At 47.6% G+C, this 19,266-nt stretch overlaps 1 protein-coding gene across 11 annotated transcripts in view; it reads left to right on the top strand.

The window, feature by feature from the left end:
- The window catches only part of SYNE2 (spectrin repeat containing nuclear envelope protein 2), a 296,778-nt gene extending 280,398 nt beyond the window's left edge, over positions 1-16,380 (top strand). For 5 of the 11 annotated variants that reach the window (XM_023627878.2, XM_023627882.2, XM_023627884.2 and 2 more), the window contains 15 exons: positions 19-169; positions 519-701; positions 2,107-2,244; positions 3,434-3,628; positions 4,972-5,254; positions 5,784-5,852; positions 6,764-6,903; positions 8,750-8,864; positions 9,580-9,782; positions 10,825-11,025; positions 11,952-12,080; positions 13,285-13,476; positions 14,323-14,409; positions 14,920-14,969; positions 15,300-16,380. In XM_023627878.2, coding sequence (XP_023483646.1) covers positions 19-169; positions 519-701; positions 2,107-2,244; positions 3,434-3,628; positions 4,972-5,254; positions 5,784-5,852; positions 6,764-6,903; positions 8,750-8,864; positions 9,580-9,782; positions 10,825-11,025; positions 11,952-12,080; positions 13,285-13,476; positions 14,323-14,409; positions 14,920-14,969; positions 15,300-15,507 — 2,344 coding nt within the window. In that variant the 3' untranslated portion in view covers positions 15,508-16,380. The remainder of the gene's footprint in view (positions 1-18; positions 170-518; positions 702-2,106; positions 2,245-3,433; positions 3,629-4,971; positions 5,255-5,783; positions 5,853-6,763; positions 6,904-8,749; positions 8,865-9,579; positions 9,783-10,824; positions 11,026-11,951; positions 12,081-13,284; positions 13,477-14,322; positions 14,410-14,919; positions 14,970-15,299) is intronic. The other 6 variants (XM_070249220.1, XM_070249221.1, XM_070249224.1 and 3 more) reach the window with 3 other exon arrangements.
- Positions 16,381-19,266: the final 2,886 nt, after the last annotated feature.

Here is a 19,266-nt window from a genome sequence, read left to right on the forward strand (position 1 = left end):
TTGCTTTCCTCCTGTCAGAATTGAGGAGACGTGGCGCCTGTGGCAGAAGTTTTTAGATGATTACTCCCGCTTTGAGGACTGGCTCAAGCCGGCCGAGAGGACAGCGGCCTACCCGAATTCCTCAGAGGTGCTGTACACAAATGCCAAAGAAGAGCTGAAGAGGTTTGAGGTAATGACCCCCTCCAGCCCAGGGCTCCTGATAACCAAGCCCGCGGCGGGGTCAGGAGCGGCTAAAATGACTCCTCTAAGTGGCGGGCTTCCCCCCTTACTGGCCTGGGCCACCCAATCCATAACCCACCATCAGCTACTTGGGCAGCTTTGCAAGACATTGCCGATTATGCAGCTGCCATGCACTGAACTTGGAAGCCTTTAGCTTTAGCATCAGAACAGTGAAGTATGCCCTCTGATGCCTTTTCAGTTTGGGGATTAACCACTATGAGTCAGGTCATCTGGGGTCTGGAGGGGGGTGTCCCGGCACTTTCTGTGCTTTGGCACGGATGGGCTCCTCTGTGACACAGGCCTTCCAGCGGCAGATCCACGAGCGGCTCACTCAGCTGGAGCTCATCAACAAGCAGTACCGGCGGCTGGCCCGGGAGAACCGCACCGACACGGCCAGCAAACTGAAGCAGATGGTCCATGAGGGCAACCAGCGCTGGGACAACCTCCAGAAGCGGGTCACGGCTGTGCTGCGGAGACTCAGAGTAACCTTCTCCACGGCACTCGGGTTGTTTGTAGATTTTCAGGGGGAAGCGATCTGCCACATCAGGCTTGTAACAAAGCAACAGGCAGAAGATTTCGTTTAAGGCCTAAGCTGTTTTAACATCCTTCCAACACAGTCTCCCCTTGTTTAAGCCCAAAGCTGCCAGCGTTCACTTCCTTAAAGAGGTTATTTGCTGAAGAACAGGCTTCTTAGGCAGAGCCTGTTTATGTGATTTGTGTTATCCAACACGCCTCTTCTTTCCGCTCCTGTAACCCCTGACAGTGTGCACGCTGGCTCACAGACTGTCCCCAGAGTCTGGGGCGCTGCCATCCATGGGTCTGGCGAAGGCCCCTCTCAGCCTGGAGAGAGGCCCGCTTCGCCCATCTGCCCGCTTCTGTGTGTCCCATGGGTTCTTACACTCTGAGGGATGCGGACAGAGCCCCCTCTGCATTGTGGGGGTTGGGGAGAGTGATTATCCTCTGAATTTCGGGGCACGCTGACTAACCTCAAAAGTTAGATTCAATTTTTGAATGTAAACATTCCCCTTAAATTTCTGTAATTCAGAAGGCGTGGTATGTCATCCTTTGTGAGTCCAGGTGTAACTGACGAGACCGGTGTGGGCTGTGGCTGCAGGAAGTAATTTTAATCCCTGTTTCTGTTCTCAGAGCAGAATGCTCTTGAAACCATTCTAAGAAGATGAGAATCTAGACTTTTTTTTTAACCCTCTCGGGAAGAAATTGGCTAACTTTTCAGACACCCCTCTTGCACTGACTTCTTTATCTCCCGCTGATGTGACTCTGACCAGTCTAAGCCATCATTGGGCACTGAAGGCTCTGTGTGAGCATCGGCTGCCCATCTATGAGGCGGTAACCCGAGAGGCATCCTTAGTTGGAGGTGGTAAATCTGGGTCTTCTTTCTCTGAGGAGACACACTCAGGGTTACGTCAGTGAAGGCTAATGGGGCATAAGTCCAGGCTCAGCCCTCAGAGCAGTACTTTTCCAGCATGAGGCTTGTAAATCCTTCTGTCAACCCCCAGAGGCTGACAGGTAAAAACAGGCAAGGTGCCTGGCCTGGACTTGGAGGGGCTCCTCAAAGGATAGGTTGGGGAAAATCACAAGCTTAGAGAATTATGAAATTGCAAATGCTGATCGTAGTCAACATTCCCACACCCTCATTTGCCAGTGAAGGTGCTGAGGCTGGGAGAAGGTGGGGGGCTCGTTTGATATCGCACAGCCAGGACCAGACCCAGGCTCCTGACCCCACACTGGCCCCCTGAAGGCCTTGTGGGCCCCCCGGGTACCCAGAGGCAGGTTTCTCTGAGTACACCCGGCACCCTTTCCTTGCTGCCTAAGTGAACTCTCATTCTGCCATCAACACAAACATGTGATGTTCTTCTCCTGTCACAGCATTTCACCAACCAAAGGGAAGAATTCGAGGGGACCAGGGAGAGCATTCTGGTGTGGCTCACGGAGATGGACCTGCAGCTGACCAACGTGGAGCACTTCTCGGAGAGCGACGCCGACGACAAGATGCGCCAGCTGAACGTGAGGCCTGCTTCCTTAGCTGCTCTTAAAAGAGTGCACCTTTGCAGAGGAGAGCTGGCCAAGTACAAATGTCACCTGATACCTTGAGAGCAGGTTCCAGAATTGTTACAGCAGCCAGACTGCATCCACCTGAGTACTGCTGAGTTATCACAAGCCAGGATACTCTTCCTTATGGCCAGGGGTCATTGGAATGAGGCCCTTTATTCTCTTTGTCATTTATAATCATCTACGGGGAGAATGCCCTTTGGGTTCCATACAGAACTTCCAAAGATGCTGCTTCTCCAGCACTTGAGTCTGAGTGCAACATGTGGGGTGTAACAGGAGGAGAACCTGTATCAAGAGTGGGCCCAAGAACAGATATCTTCTGCTCTCCCACTGTTACAAATATCTGTGCAGGCATACCTCAGAGATATTGTGGGTTCGGTTCCAGACCACTGCAATAAAGCGAATGTAGCGATAAAGCGAGTCACATGAATTTTTCGGTTTCCTAGTATCTATAAAACTTAACCTTTACACTATACTGTAGTCTGTTAAGGGTGCAATAGCATATGTCTAAAAAACAATGTACATACCTTAATTGAAAACTACTTTATTGCTAAAAAATGCTAACCATCATCTGAGCGGCCAGCGAATCATAATCGTTTTGCTGGTGGAGGGTCTTGTAAAAAACCTAGCATCTGTGGAGTGCGATCAAGCGAGGTCTGCCCGTATTACACGTTAGTCTCACTATTGTTCCCCTCCTTGGCTAGGTCTTACAAGATGTTGAAAAATAGAAATGCGCCTTCCCTAATAGAATGGCACCAATGCACACTATTATTGCGTCAGCAGAAGCAAATGCCCGTTGGTGACTTATGGGCGATTTTCTGTTTCCACCAAGCGTCAGTAAGACAAGGTCTCTCCCTCAGACCCAGTAACAGTAAAGGTCCATCCATGTCAAACTTTTAGAATTAATTTAATTGGAAAAGTCAGTGCCTCAAAGGGGGAGGAAAAAATAGGTACACTTGTTTTAAATTATTAAATCTTTATTGTCACTTTGTTAAAAATTGATGAAGCTGGAGTACTCAGTGAAGGAACAAAACAGTAATGACGTTCTGATGCTTTTTCTGTGGCCCTGTTCAAAGAGACAGACACTGGGTCCTCGCAGAATTTTTCTTTCTTTGAAATCTTTTCTTTCTCATATTCTAAATAGGGTTTCCAACAGGAAATCACGTTGAATACCAACAAGATTGATCAGCTCATTGTTTTTGGGGAGCAGCTCATTCAGAAGAGTGAGCCCCTGGACGCCGTGCTGATCGAAGACGAGGTGGAGGAGCTCCACCGGTACTGTCAGGAGGTGTTCGGCCGAGTCTCCCGCTTCCACCGGCGGCTGACCTCCCACGCTCCGGTAAGGGCACTGCCCCCAACAGAGGGCTTCTGGGCCACTCAAAGCTGACGTCTGGGCAAATTTTTAAGGAATTGGGAAACTTATTGTGTAATGGCTAACCATGATTTTATTTTATGGTAAAAAAGCTACGTTGATGGGCTCGCCCAGTGGCGCAGCAGTTAAGTTCACACGGGGTTCACTGGTTCACATCCTGATGTGGACCTACGCACTGCTTGTCAAGCCATGCTGTGGCAGGCGTCCCACATATAAAGTAGAGGAAGATGGTCACAGATGTTAGCTCAGGGCCAGTCTTCCTCAGCCAAAAGTGGAGGATTGGTGGCAGATGCTGGCTCAGGGCTAATCTTCCTCAAAAAAAAAAAAAACTATGTTGAAAAATTTTATTTCCACTCCTTTTAATATAGAGCCACAATTACTTACAAGCTCCCATTTCCCAGTGGAAAGCGTGGCACTTCTGAAAGTTCTTGCTTCTCTTACCTGTTTTCCCTGTGAGGATAACTGTTCCAGTTTGCTAACAGTAGCAACTTGGGACTCTACTGGCCTTTGCCTCAGTGTCTGCAAGCTTTTAATATTTGTGCCTTTCTGGTGCTTTGGTCTCACTGTTGACATGCCAAAATGTTTCCCTTGGCAGAGGGATCTTTTGGGATGTTCAGGTGGAGTTAAGGCCATTATTCAAAGTCACTTACTGCCTTTGTGACAGAAGCTTTAATGATGACCATTGACCAACACAACTGGCCACCTTTTCTTCTTTTGTGTCTCCAACTGGCCAACTTCAAACATAATTCTTTATCAGACGTAACCTCAAAAATTACCTTACAATTCTCTCATTTTTAATAGAGCAGTTTAGTCATTTTTGTTAGAATCATTATAACACAGGGTGAGTGAGATTCTGTATTCTGAACAATAAGATTGGGGGATAAGAAAGAAAGAACCTGGTACATGTGGCCCTTGAAGTTGTGAATCTTATCCAGAATACTCTAATGGCCTTAAAAAATTTTTTTTAATTTTAATCTCCTGAATCTTGGAGGAAGCTACCATTAACCATCAATGAAACTTTGGCCTCCATTTCCTTATCTTCTAAGGTGTAACTTAGATTATCAAATTTCAGATCTTTTCCAAGAAAGAAGGTGGAAATTTTGGGAAATACAGATTCTAGGCCCCACGCTAGATAGTGTAAACTGGAATAACACAGACAGGCCTGGGGAGCTGATTCTGCTTAAAGCTGCCTCAGAAATGCTGACAGTGGCCATTTCAGGAACTGCTGGACGGGCCGCCTTCTCACGCTGCTAGTAACTGCAATAGCCTGGGATTTGGTTAATTCTGAAAACTGGATCCTCCCGCTTTAGGGCCTGGAAGACGAAAAGGAGGCCTCTGAGAATGAAACGGACATGGAAGACCCCAGAGAGATCCAGACTGACTCTTGGCGTAAAAGGGGAGTGAGCGAGGAGCCCTCCTCTCCTCAGTCTCTTTGTCATCTGGTGCCCCCAGCACCAGGGCCTGAGCGGTCTGGCTGTGAGACCCCTGTCAGTGTGGACTCCATCCCTCTGGAGTGGGATCACACAGGCGACGTAGGGGGCTCGTCCTCTCACGAAGAAGACGAGGAGGGTCCATACTACAGTGCGCTGTCAGGTAACGGCCGGGTTTCCAGAGCCCTTGAAATTGACCCATTTGGCTGTATTTTTAGCACCTTAGCAACCTGGCCAACTCTCACTGGTCATAAGTCCAACTTGCGGCTGACCCAGACTTCCTGTGGCCTCCTGTGTGCTGTCTTGCCCACTTTTGACTCCTGAGAGTTGACTCACTCCTATTACAGGCAGAATGAAAGGAAAAAGAAACGAAAGTCCCATTGGGACGTTAAGGCTATTGCCTGATGCTGTGGCTGTTTGGAAGGCTCCTCAGTGGGCTTTCGGTTGAGTTTTCAGAGCATCAGTAAATGGAGTGTCTTGGTTCTCTCTGTGCACCTCCCCTTCCCCACCACTGCTTCCGACAGTGAGGAGTTGGCTGAAAAAATCCATCTGGTTTTTTAAAGCTTTTTAATAAAACAGATAAAGGGTACTTTTCTCCTTCCAGCTGACAATGTTTCTACTGTTTTAACTTAATACTTGGCCATTCATCTCCAGACGCCTGCAGTGAGGAAAATGACATTATTCTTTTTCAGATGTAGAAATCCCTGAAAATCCTGAGGCATATCTTAAAATGACCACAAAAACTTTGAAAGCGTCTTCTGGTAGGCCCTTGCCCGTGCATGTGTCTCAACATGGCAGCACCCTGTGGCGCACACTGCATCCTAAACCTCGCTCCCATGTCATGTCTGACCTCTGCCTTCTGTGGACACCATGCGCCTTGGTCCTCGTGTCATGGTGTATTTACACTGCCGTACTCACACATACCCGCGTGCTCCTTACCAAGCCCCGCCCAGACCAGAGCAGTCTCGACGCCAACCCTCGCCTCCCCCTCAGGCCTGTGCAGAAGGGAATTGTTCATGGTGCCTTTTTTTAGTTTTATTCCCGCTCCATCTAACTCGAGTCCTTTGGCATGGGCCAAGCTTTCTTCATGGTGGCTTGGTTTGGAACTACTTCCTTGCTTACGGTGATTTCCTGGGAAGAGGAGGGGTGGGTGGGGGTAGAGGTGCTGTTGCATTTGCCGTAGGAGAAGAAACCTTCCTTTCCTTGACTCGCAGCTCTAATCTTTACTCCCTGCCCGTCCCCATCTGCAGTGGTGGGTAGAACCACGAGTGGCCCTTTGGTCCCCAAGTCCATCCTGATGTTCACACTTCCCCTCACTCCTGACAGGCCTTCAGTCCTCTTGGCCCCCAGACCCAGCCTTGCTGCCAGTGTCCCCACCACTAGAGACCCTAGTTCCAAAATGTCATTCATCCCGCAGCAAATCATATGTTTGTTGTGCTCCATCGTGAACCCATCTAGTGAAGGCCCAGTGCTGCTCAGTTGCATGACTCTCATTTCATTCCCTTCGGGGACATACTGACATTTTGCAAATGTGCATGCTTTGCAAGGAAAGCTGCAGAACTCATGTTATACTATAACCTGACGCCATGTTACCCATGACCTTTTTTGTGTAACTGACTATGAATCCTTTGGTTGGAGAGAATGGACTGTCACTTGCTATTTTTTGTTTCAGGTAAATCCATTTCTGAGGGCCACTCATGGCATGTTCCTGACAGTCCATCCTGTCCCAAGCATCACTACAAACAAATGGGAGGTGATAGGAATGTACAACCCACCCCCTCCGATTCCAGCACTCCTTACAAACCAGCCTATGTAAGTCTTGACCCCACTGGGAGTATATAACCCAAGTGTGTCCGTCATAATCAGAAGTTTTCAAGAGAGAGAGATTTTGGTGTATATTGCATGTGCTCACTCCTCGGTCACATTTTGAGTTGGTTTTCCCACAGTGACAATATCTTTGCTGAGCTGTCCCTACTTCATTAGAACCCTGGCAAAACTGACTAGAGTTAAAGATAAGTTTGGGGCCAAAAACCATCTTTGTGTGTATTGACGTGATGTGACAGTGGTTACTACTGGTGAGTCAGTCATCCGTGCAAATGGTGGAGCAGTGAAGTGCTGGCTTTCCTGAGCTGCCCCTGAGCTCCCTAAACCTTTGTTCTGTTTACCTTTCGACCACACATCCTATTCAGAAAAGTCTGACTTCATCTTCAGAATGATCTGACAGTGTGCTGTGGGAGATGTGCGTTTGATTCCTAGCCCTACTGTAAACTGGTCTGGGGCCACAGAAACTTCGCCTTGCCTCTGTAAGCCTTCTTCAGCTGAGGAACCTACCTCACATAATTGTTCTTAGGACTTAATGGGTATAAAGAAGGCCCTCAGAAGTGGTGATCGTCATTATTATTATCACTGCTGGATACGGCGTGTTGTTGTTGTTTGTAACAGTGACTCTTCCTTCTTAGTTACGTTTTCCTCAGGCAACATGAGTCCTTGGCATACTCTGACTATGCAGCTGTTGGGGGGCAAGCCAACCTAGGATTAAATGTTGGCCACAGATCATTCTCAGTACAGAGAATTAGTGACGAGCAAGTTGAAATTACAATGTCTCAAGCATTTTTAGTGTCATCTTTTAGAGAAACCAGAAGCAGTGTAAGCATCATGGATTACTCCTCAAAGTGCGCCATGTGTCTAGGAGTGACTATTGCCAGATAATTAGAGAAGATTCTGCCTGTTCATGGTCAGACCCGAGTCATTTGATAATAGGTTGTCCATGCCCAATTCAGACTCTCTTCCTCTTGCTCAGCAAGCAGTTGTCATCTTTAATCTGTCCCTCTGTGATCTGGAATAAGACTTGACAATATGGGTGGGCGGACCCCAGCACACCACCTTTGCCATACCTCCAGGGTCGTGTGGTTTGGCCTCCTCAGTGACTATGCTTGTGTCCCTCACCTGGCTGGTTTCAAAAGCTCAACCCTTTTTTTTGTGTCTGAAACCAGGCATGTCACCACAGATCCAAAGCGTTTTTTATTTTTTTCATTCCACACAAATAGGCCATATGGACACACTCCAAAGACAGCATGGCTTTTCTAGAAACGATACATTTATTTTTAGAAGGGCCTGAGATAATAGCCCAATCAGCTCAGCGATAACAGAAGAGTCAATATGTGCAGTGAGAGATAAACACTTGGTACGAATGACCCTGGGAGGCGGATTCGTCCTCTGTGTTTCCGATTCCTAGTGATAATGCCACCAGCACCACGGAGTGACTGGGGGGGATGACTAAAATTTTGTAAAACACAAATGTGCCAATTGGAAGGAGCTAACACAATAACAGTCTAGTAAGCCCAACAACTGTTTTTAACTCTTTACGCGGTTGTTTGAGGAGCATTGGGAAGCCTGCAAATTCAGTCAGGCCGTTTTATTCCCAATATTGACGCCCCCCTGCTTTCCCCTCCCTGGGCCTCTGCTGAGGTGTTATTTCTGTTAACTCTGCTTGCTTATAATGCAACCAATACACTAAGGCCCCCCTGTGTCATGAGCAAGTTACTCCTCGAAAGAAAGGGCCCCGTGTCTTCATTCTGACCTGTTAATATGAACCAACATACTCTGCAGACAGCCTTTAAAATTTCTAGATGGTAACGTAAAAATTGGCTCATTCTAGGTAAAGCTGCTCTTATCTCCAGGCACTGATGGTGACAAAGAAGGCCCACAAGCCTTGAATGGCAGCCCCCAGCAGGAAGACGAGGGACTGGCTGGTCGACCCGGGCAGCAGTCAGGTAGGCTTAAAATTAGGCGGTTGGGGAGGGAGCTGGAGTCTGGTACTGGGGGTGATTAGGCATTTACTGTAAGTCATTGCTGGAGGGGACACTAATTAGGGATTGACCCAGACTGCTGCACTGACCCTACGGCAGCCAGTGTGATCTCAGAATCAGCTGACTTGTGTTTATAAACAGATTCTGAGGCTGTTTACTTTCAAAACTTTCACTTTTAAATCCTATTGACAAAATGAGCCTCATATGCTGAAGTATGTGTTTTAATGACTTCACTTGTATATAAGTATCAGACATGAGGATGGTGATCAAAAAGTTGTGTCAAGTGTCTCCCCATTAGGCCAGTTCCATGATTATAAAAGTAGTTACTCAGCTGAGTCTAAAGTCAAGCTCATCATTCATAGACCAAAGGAGAAAGCGCCCTGATAACAGCAAGAACTGAAAGGCTGAACTGGGACCACAGCACATGCTGGCAACATGCTGGGTCTCCTACCCTGCCCCACCTCATTCCAGCCGTTGTGGGAGTGGAGTGGCACGGGCCTTGAACCAGAGCAGGGGAGATGAGCTATTCCACAGCCCAGGGAAGATGATAACGCCCACACCCTGAGCCTCTCGCAAGGGGCATCGCCTACAGGGCTTATCAGCCCGACACTGAACCAGCTGGAGGCAGAGAAGTCTGTTTGCATTGTCGCTTCTTTTTATTGGTGGCTTTTGATTCCAGGTGCTTTTGACCGATGGGAGCTGATTCAAGCACAAGAACTTCACAATAAACTCAGAATAAAACAAAACTTGCAGCAGCTTAACTCTGATATCAGTAACATCTCCATTTGTCTGAAAAAAACTGAAGCAGAGCTAGAAACATTAAAGATGGCAAAGCCTCCCAAGGATATGCAGGAAATGGAGCCCAGAGTGAAGAAACTGAAGGTGAGCTGGAGGCGTGGAGGGCAAGAGGAATTCAGAACGTGCATACAAATCAAGTGGGTCACATCTGTTAGTGGTGTTGGTGGCAACTTTGCAGACTGTGTGTGGTAGAGGTCAGTCTCTTCCATTTCACTTCTGTCACTGGCAAGGACCCAGATTCAGATTTTTGTTATCCTACAGAAGACTACCTACAAATGATCCCAAAGCCCAGAGCAGCACTGGGGAGTTGTGGCTCAGATCCCCAGCACTGGAAAGACCTGGCTTCTGAGGCACCTCTGGACTCTTATGAGGGTGTTAGTGGCCACTATCAGGCAGCTTGAAACCACCTTTCCAAACTGTGTGCCACAGTCTCAGCCAAGACTGGTGCTGGAGTGTTGGGGGTGGGGAGGACCAGGTCACCCAGTGATGAACTCGGTGGTCTGATCTGGTCACCCCCTACACAGTGAGGAATTGTCACCCACACAATCAGCCCTTGCCCCACTGGAATGGTCCAGGGAGCAGGGGAGGGGCAGTTTGAGCCCTGCACTTTGGGGGTGCCCTAAGCATGAGCCTGAGCTCCCGAGAGGACCCAGGGCAGGGGTTTCGGGGTATCCAGGCTCTCTTCATCTTTCTATTGTCATTTTACTGTGTGCACTCATATATAAGGAGTTACCATTCATCTTAAGGAGTAACACTTCTGTGATGTCTAGGGGCAAATGCCAGATAACTACCTATACTTTATCTAGAAGGCTTTAATTTGGTCCAGAAATGTTATTAAGCCAAGCAGAGGTCAGCAGGGTCTATTCATGCCTCCGGTTGAGGTGGCCAGCCAGGAGACAGGCCTTTGCTCTCAGGCCTGGTTGGCCAGCTGGCCAAGTTTACTGACCTTGTAAGGCAGGCAGCTCCCTCACTTGATGCTTCTCAGCCAGTCACAGGCGACGTTGCTCTTGTTTCTGTGGCCACAGCTCGGAGAAGTGTCTGGAAGATCCATTTCCCCCCGAGGTTCAAAATGAGCCCCACATCTCTGTTTTCAGAATGCCTAACCCAGTCTCTTCCTCTGCGGTAGGAGATATTAAAAGCCTTTGAGACCTACAAGGCTTTAGTGGTGTCTGTCAATGTGAACAGCAAGGAATTTCTGCAAACCGAGAGCACCGAATCCAAAGAGCTCCAGGGGAGAGTCGGCCAGCTGAGGCTGCAGTGGGACGCGGCACAGGGCGCGGTGGAGAGCTGGAGAGACAGCTTACGGCAGTCGCTCATGCAGTGCCAGGTACGCCGCCGCAGCTGGTGCCCGAGGCCCAGGCCCACGTGGGTGGGAGAAGCAGATATTTTTATCATCCTCAGGCTGCTTTGGCACAGCCAAATATGGCTTGTGTTAGGAAATGTGGGCTTTACCATTTGTTTCCAAAGAGGCCCGCCTGCTGTCTCAGAGCCCTGACGGTCGCCCAGGCCCACTCCTAGTATAAGGGTTCCAGCAAACATTCCAGTAGGTCAGGGACGCCACCCCAACCGTACCCCATCTCGGTCCTTTTGCCAGGGAGGCTGTACAGCAGAGTGATTAAGAGACGTGGCCCTGGAACAAAGAGCACTTTAACCCAGCTCTACAGCTTAACTGTGTGACTTGGGCAAATCATTGAACCTTCCAGACCTCAGTTTCTTCATGGGAAAAGTGGGAATCATTTGAGTGCCTACCTACCTCACAGGGTTCTTTGTAGGACTACGCGCGTGTGATCTCAGGCCAGCACCTGACACAGAATAAATGCCCAGCACACGTGAGCTCCACACCACTGTCTGCCTCTGAGCCCAGCTGCGAGGCCACATGCAGCCCTGTCCCCAGGCCACAGCCTGTCCTGTTGGGCTGTCTCCCGAACCATTGAATCGGACAGATTTGTCGAGTAATTTGTGTGGTCTCCCTGTGAAATATCGGTGGGGCCTTCTGAAGCCCCACCTTTCTGCCAGCACTTTTCCCTTGGCTAAATTCAGCATGCCTCCTGGGGCTGTGCCAAATGCGCTCTCCTTCCCCTGTCCCTGTTTTTGGGGCCCTGGCATTTAGTTTAAATCTGGCCCTTTTATTCACTGGGTAAGACTAGAAGAGCAAGTGGCTATGATGGACTAGAAATAGCAAGCTCCTTCCCAGCACACCTTCCTTCTTAGTTCGGAGAAAGGGCAATGCTGTGATGTGTGTTGTTTTTTAAGGACTTCCACCAGTTGAGTCAAAATCTGCTACTGTGGTTAGCGAGTGCCGAAAGCCAGAGGCAGAAGGCTCATGTCACTGATCCAAAGGCAGACCCCCAGGCTGTCCTGGAGTGTCAGGAACAACTGATGGTAAGTTTCCTCCTAAGGAGTTCTGCACTACCGCTGGCCCCTGCCAGGAAGTCAGTACTCAGGTAGCCTCACCTGGTGTTTCTGGGAACAACAATGCCAGTGTGCTGTTCTGCCCTCCTGTTCCAGTTGGTGTCTACTGAGCATCCCTTTGTAGTTTTGAAGCAGAATGATTTCCAGGGATGAAGAGCCATGGCCAAGAGCAGAAAGTCCTCAAGGCTCCCAGGAATTCGAGACAAAAGTGTTTAGCAGTATCCGGAGAAACTTACGTCCATTTGAAATGTTTTTTCCCTTTGAATGCGGCTCAGTTGGAGGAAAATACGGTGCTCATTGCTCCGTAGCCATGATGAGTTGTATGAGTTTTCCATATCCACTATGGAACAGTCTGACTTCTTGGAGGGTAGTTGGTTTTCCCTATATTTATTTCACTAGGAAGCCAAGATGAGGCCTATATCTTCTCACATCAACTCAAGATGACATATTTATCCATAAATTTGTATGTGGCTCGATTTTAAGTATTTTAAATTTAAAGTGCTGGTCGTTGTTCTTAAAACATATGTTTGTATGCTAAAATCTTTGTAAAGCCCCACTCTCTGGAGCAGCACTGTTCAGTAGACCTTTCTGCAGTGGTGGAAATGTTCTGTGTCTGTGCTGTCCATATAGCTGCTGGCCGCAGGTAGCTACTGAGCACTGAAATGTGGCTATTGTAACTGAAACGGAGCTTTTTCTTTTAATTTATTTAAACAGCCAGTGTTGTCTGGTGGCTACTGTATTGGACAATGAGCAGGATAACCACCCTCGACAATACGAGCAGATTCACCAGATACCTCTGTATTTCTGAATAGTATGCTCAGGCTGCTGTTCCAGTTTATCCACTTTAGATCTGCCCTGACTTTGATGTCCTGCCATGGTGGGTGAGGGCCTGGTCTCTCACACCACCCCCTCACTTTTCCTCTAACTCCTCCAGCATCACAGCGGTCTCCAGAATGAGAAGGAATAAAAAATAGGAGTAGGGTGTCACCAAGTTGCTCCCTAAATGACGTTAGGCTTAAGGACAGAGACAGGCAGATACGAGAAGTAGAAGGTTCTGAAGTGGAATGCCACCCATCATTCATCCTGGGACCTTCCTGGTGCTGAGAAAGCCTCATGCGGCCACACTAGCTTCCCTTTGGGTAAGCAACTGTTTCACACGCTTTTTTATTTTTAGCAACTAGAAAAGGAGCTAGTGGAACGTCAACCTCAAGTAAACTCCTTACAAGAGATCTCGAACAGCCTTCTTATTAAGGGGCATGGAGAAGACTATATTGAGGCTGAAGAGAAGGTGCATGTTATTGAGAAGAAACTCAAACAGTTACTCGAGCAAGTGTCCCAAGACTTAATGTCCTTGCAGGGACACCAGGTGAGTCCACTTGTGGTGTTTAACTATAAAGATGTCACATTCGATGCAAACAGGAAAGCAGAGGGAGGCCGTGAGCAAGTGGAGTGGTCTGAGTGGAGCCTCGAGTCGTGCCCCCTCTGGCTGCGTGGCCTCAAAAAGTCACATAAGCTCTTTGAAGCTGTCTGTCCTTTGTAGAAGGGCGATAACAAGAGTACCTATTAGCATGGCTGGGCTATGAAAAACAAGTCTGATCCCTCTAGCATTTCTCCCTTGCCTTCATGCCCAACAGACTCCAGCCTTCACTCTCCTCACGTGACAGTTTCAAGTCCTTTTCATTGTCCTGGTCACTGTCTTCTGACCATCCTCTCATCTGTCTACTTTTTTCTCTTTAAAATGTGATCCAACTCAGAACAAAGGGAATACTCAAACCGTGGCCTCACCAGACTTCGGGCAGGCCTGTCCCCTCCATTCTAGAGTATGTAGTTCCTCCTGTGCAGCCAAGACTATAGTGTCTTGATGGCCACGTGATCACGTCGACACTTGCTGTGAGCTCACTGTCAACTGAAACTGTCTCTCTTTCTTGCTGCTGCTAAACTCATCTCGCCCAGTGTGTGCTCTGGGTTTCCATGCAAATGGTTGGCCTTGTGGTGTTTACATTCCCTTTTGTCTGAAAAAAGTCCCTGTTAAAGTGGGTGGAGGGTGGGAGTGGTGAGAGCAGAGGAAGAGCCCCCTCTTCAGGAAAGATTTGAGCTGGGGGGCAGTGGTGAGCAGTGCAAAGGAGAGTCTGCGGGAAGCACATTTTGGGGCCTTGAGACTGTTTAGAAGCTTCTGTTTCCCTGAACTGAACACTTGGCATGTGGATTCCAGAACCCAGACTCGTCTCTGCCTGGCTTGGACGAGGCAGACTCTGGAGACCAGCCTCCAGCAGCGTCCGTGCCAGCTCTCCAAGCAAAGGTGAGAGCCCCTTTCTCCTGTGAGAACCACACTGGTTATTTTTAAGTTACTGAGATGACAGGAACTTGGGACTCCGAGGCCTCACTCAACATTTCACGATAGCACAGATCTGCTTCAGCCTCTGCTGGGCAGAAGGGAGCTTTACTCCAAAATTAAAAAAAAATTGCAGTACCCTTTTTAAAGACCTAACTCAAAAGCTGTCTTCTAGTCCCTGCTCTTCACTGGGATTCTAGTAGGTTGTGAAAGCTGAGAGCCCTTCTAGCGGTGTTGAAGGGGCTTCCTGATCTCTCCATTAACAACAGGTCAACAAACTGGAACACGAAAATCTCGATCATTTAACAAACCCAATCATTTCTCCTCCTAGAGTGTAATCGCAAATGTATTACCCTAGGCTCAAAAGCTGGTCAGGAAGCTGACCTAAGGAAGGTGTGTGATTTAAGAATGAAGGATGTTTTATCAGGGACAGGACTAAACTATCTTCAGCTCATTAACTGGATTATTTTTATCCAGCAGTTCGGAGCAGAGAGAACTACAAAAGTCAAGAACAAGACAGACAGCAGGTAACGGGGCTCTGCAGTCACAGCAATGAGTCGTTGTCCCGTCCTGTTCGTGTCTGTAGCGCCCCCCTCCCCCCGCCCCCCCCTCCCCAGTTCCACACTCCCACCACACCAGTCTTGCCAATGCCGCCATCAAGGTCTTTGTAGAAACCTGATTTTCTCATTTTCTTTCATCTGGAAAGGGCTGGGCTTCTCTTACAAAACGGAACCCCAGCGGTTAGCCCCATTTTAATCTCAGGTCCTGGATGTCTTACGTAAGCAGGGGGTCGGGTAACATGAGCGGGTTTTGCTCCTGGAACCTCCTGATCAGCTCTCCACCGCCTCTCTTGACAGGGTGCCCCGTGGCTCGCGGCCTCAGCGCTCCTTCCTCTGCCGCGTGCTCAGGGCGGCGCTGCCCCTGCAGCTGCTGCTCCTGCTTCTCCTGCTCCTGGCCTGCCTGCTGCCCTCCTCCGAGGAGGACTACAGCTGCACACAGGCCAACAACTTTGCGAGGTCCTTCTACCCCATGCTGAGGTACACCAACGGGCCACCCCCCACCTAGAGGGCTCAGCCGGCCTGCAGCGCCCCACCACCAGCCTGTTTACTCAGGCGCCCAACTCACGGCCGCAGACCAGCCTGTGAGTGACTCTGAGCGTTGGCACAGTCCAGGGACCTGCTGTGGACACCTCCTTCTGGACTTGGCCAGAGAGGGCTCTCTCGGGACCCAGGGCAGGGAACCTGGGCAGCAGCTGCCCTGGGCAGTTTGGCAATGCTAATTGATTGGTTTCAGGATCTCTGGAAACTGCAATTTCCTGAAGAGCCAAGCACTTTGTGAATTCTGATTTATTTGTAAAACAACATTTTTAAACTGTAGCTAATATGGTCAATGAACAGTAGTGTTCACCACATAATATATATTCTAGAAATAAGCAAGCAGATTCCGCCTTAGCAATGGTTCAGAAATTCCCATGCACCCTTGGCTGATTGATTGGAACAATCATATTTAAAATGTTCAGAGTTAATTTTACTCCAGTCAGCTAGCCATCTTGAGCTACAAGTTATAAACCAAAACTTTCTGTTCAGTACTTAGGTCTGCTCTTTTATATTGCTTTAAATTTTTAAAGAAATTATATTGCATGGATGTGGTTATTTGTGCATATTTTTTAACAATGCTGAATCTGTATGAATAATGTAAACATTGATTTTTTTTAAAAATCAGATTTTAGCTTGAGCTTTTGACTAATGTACAGTAAATGCCAAACTACAGACTTTGTAGGGACCTTTTTGTAAGTTAATTTTATAAGACTTTTCACATTTAAAGTGATGCTTCGGGTTTTGTTTAACTGCTGGGCCATGGGGGGTTGGTACAGAAACTTGAAGCTGTTTGTGGTATGTACAACTTAGATGTTTCTCATTAAAACAAAACAAAAAAATAGCCATACTTTTGTTGTTCTGGATTATATTACAAAGCAGTCAAATGGTATTTGTAATTTGCCATAGAACAAAAATTATTTTTAAAGTATCATGCGGGGGGGGCGGTTCTTGGTTTTAATTCTAAGCTATGCTTTATATTCTGCTTATTTAACTTTGTACACAGTCACTTACGAGATCTAGAAATCTACAGCCTGTACATGTGGAAACTGCCCAGCGTGTGACCTTCCAGTGCTGTAAGGAGCAATGTGGGCAGCATGGCATGGAAGCTGGACACAAGGGAAAGGATCATTTCACCCAGATTTTTCTATTCCCAGCTCTCTCCAGAGCGAATTAACAGATAATGTGTAACAAATGTTACAGGCAAAGCCACCTGCTTTCCACACAATTCCCACTGTCTGTGTCCCACCTAAACAGAGAGGGTGATTAGATGCTACTGAACTAGTCCCTTGGTCAACTGCTCCTGACCCGCATCTCTTGACACTTGGGAGACACCACTGACTTCACAGCAATCTCAGTCCCCTCTCTCCTTCTATGCAAAGCACAAACCTTGGGGGAAGCCAAGGACATTGTCTCCACACTGTTGGAGGTGATGTGGAGAGAAAGGTACTTTTTACCACAAAGCTTCAAAGTGTTTTAACTCTTTAAAATAATTCATCTTTTTTCATGGATTACAATAATCCCAGAGGGAAATTTAAGCGAAAATGGTATCCAGACTTTTTGTTTAAGCCACAGAGTTGGTTAGAAGGGTGTCTGCTCCAGTTTCACAAAAGGCAAAGGTAGGTTCTCTCCCTTCCAGTCCAAAGGAGTAACGTCCTAGAGACCATTTCTGCCCTTAAGAGGGACTCAGGGACAAGTCAGAGTTGTGGTGAAGGGAAAGTGTTGATTGCATTTTAAAGCGTAATTATGAATGTCAATCCTCAGGATAAAGGCCCTTGAGTCTTGAGTGTGTACTCTAGGCTTCTCCCCCCTTCCCTTGCCCCCAGGAGTCCTTCTGTCACTCACAGCTCAGGGTATTCCCAAATGCATGTTATGAGATAGTGTTTTACACCTTCAGGAGGTTTTGCATCTTTCATTCCCCTTGTGCAAGGGAAATTTTCAAATGACTCTTGGCATTAAGATAGCTTAGGTATGAATGAATGACTTCTCTCCCCATCCCTAGAAGGGTATAATACTATTTGACTCAGATGGGGTACTTACAGAAAATCTACCCAAATAATTGATGCACTGATACCAGGACTTGTATATTGGTGGATTGCATTGTCCTTGAGCACACAGTGCCTGTGGTCATAAACCACAAGTGTGAGATTAGCTGACTCTAGATTAAATTGCTGCTAATGTTTAGAGTCTTCCACAACTTTAAGTCAGAGATTTTTAACTCTCTGGAAATTGTATGCAAGCATTTGCATTTATGTACCTTTTTCCAGGAAGATTGTCCATGGTTTTCATCAAATTCTTAAAGGCAAACCTAAAATATAATAGAATTCAGAATAGAAGGGGAACACTGACTACTTAGCCTGATTACTGAAAGTTCTTTTACTCAACTCCCAACAAATTCATTTTTAACACCAAAATTACAAAAACACTTTATTTAGCTTATGTCACATTAAACTTCTTTTTGCAACAGTTCCACAGACATTAAAAGACACGGCAAAGGAAAAGTAGTACCTGGAGGAATGGAAAGCAGATCTCACAATTTGCTTTCCCACAACAGCAAACATTCATTTGTAAAAAGGCCCAAATTTAAAAGTCTGCTTAATGGTACAAGGCATTCATCTAAAAAAATGACACGATAGCCAGCCAGCAGGCACTGAGGTACACCAGACCACTGAAGTTCTCTGACCAACAGTCACAGCATTTAGACACCCAACACAGAAAAGCAAATGCAGCAGCATAGCTTATGCAATCAACGGGAGCTGGTCTGGGCTGGTATCGTCAAACCTCTGCCCTTCCTGTAAAGGAAACCCACCATCACGTAACAGTGACCAGCCCCACAAGTGAAGAGGACCCTTGGAATTCAAAAAAAAAGGATCCTTGACTCCAAAGCAACAAAAAGAGTTATAAGAGGATCGTACATGGCCGAGACAGGGCACGTCTTAGAGCTGCCCACTGGAGCCAAGGTTCCAGCAACTCTGAGAGCTGTACAGAATAAATGGCACGTGTTTCACACTACAGTATACCAGAGTCCACAGGGAAGCATCAGTGCCTAAAAGGTGTGAGCATTTTACACTGGTAAATTTCCAAGGAGCGTACTGCACGGCACTGCCTCTGGGGAAGCAACAGTAGTAAGGAGGTGACAGCAATACTACCCACCAGCTATGAGCCCAGGACGGGAAGGCAGGAATAAAATAATTCATCCTATTTTTTCCATCTGTCATTGCCGCTGTTCTGTGAAGGTTCATGCAGATGCCATCTAAGCTGAGAAGGAAGGAGCTACAGGTAGCGTAGGGCGACCATAACCATCTCCGTCACGCAGAGATTCGGCTCCAGCAGCAGACTGACAGAAGCAAGGCCTGCGGCAGGAACAGTGCTGGCTACGTAGGCAGAAGACTTGAATTCTGGTCCAAGCTTTGCCGTAAGTAGTTTTATGACCTTGAGTGGTCAGTTTGCCCCTCTGGGCTTTATTGTACACATGTTAAAAGATGGGACTAAACTTCTCTGTCTACAGGGGTGTTCTGGAACTTGAGAGGGTGAGAGTGCCACAGCGGGCCCCGGCTAGACCACAGCAGCCATACGTGTCAGATTACATTTGATGAATGGATTCTGTGGTCTAAAAAATATTCTTTTGTTTTTTTTTAACTAAACTGCATGATTGCCTCTAGCCCTGGACTTGGACTACCAGTGTCTGTCACTTACTCCCTGAGAAAGCTGGGACGAGTTGCTTATTCTG

This window comes from Equus caballus, chromosome 24, assembly GCF_041296265.1.
Source record: "Equus caballus isolate H_3958 breed thoroughbred chromosome 24, TB-T2T, whole genome shotgun sequence".
Lineage (NCBI taxonomy): Eukaryota > Metazoa > Chordata > Mammalia > Perissodactyla > Equidae > Equus > Equus caballus.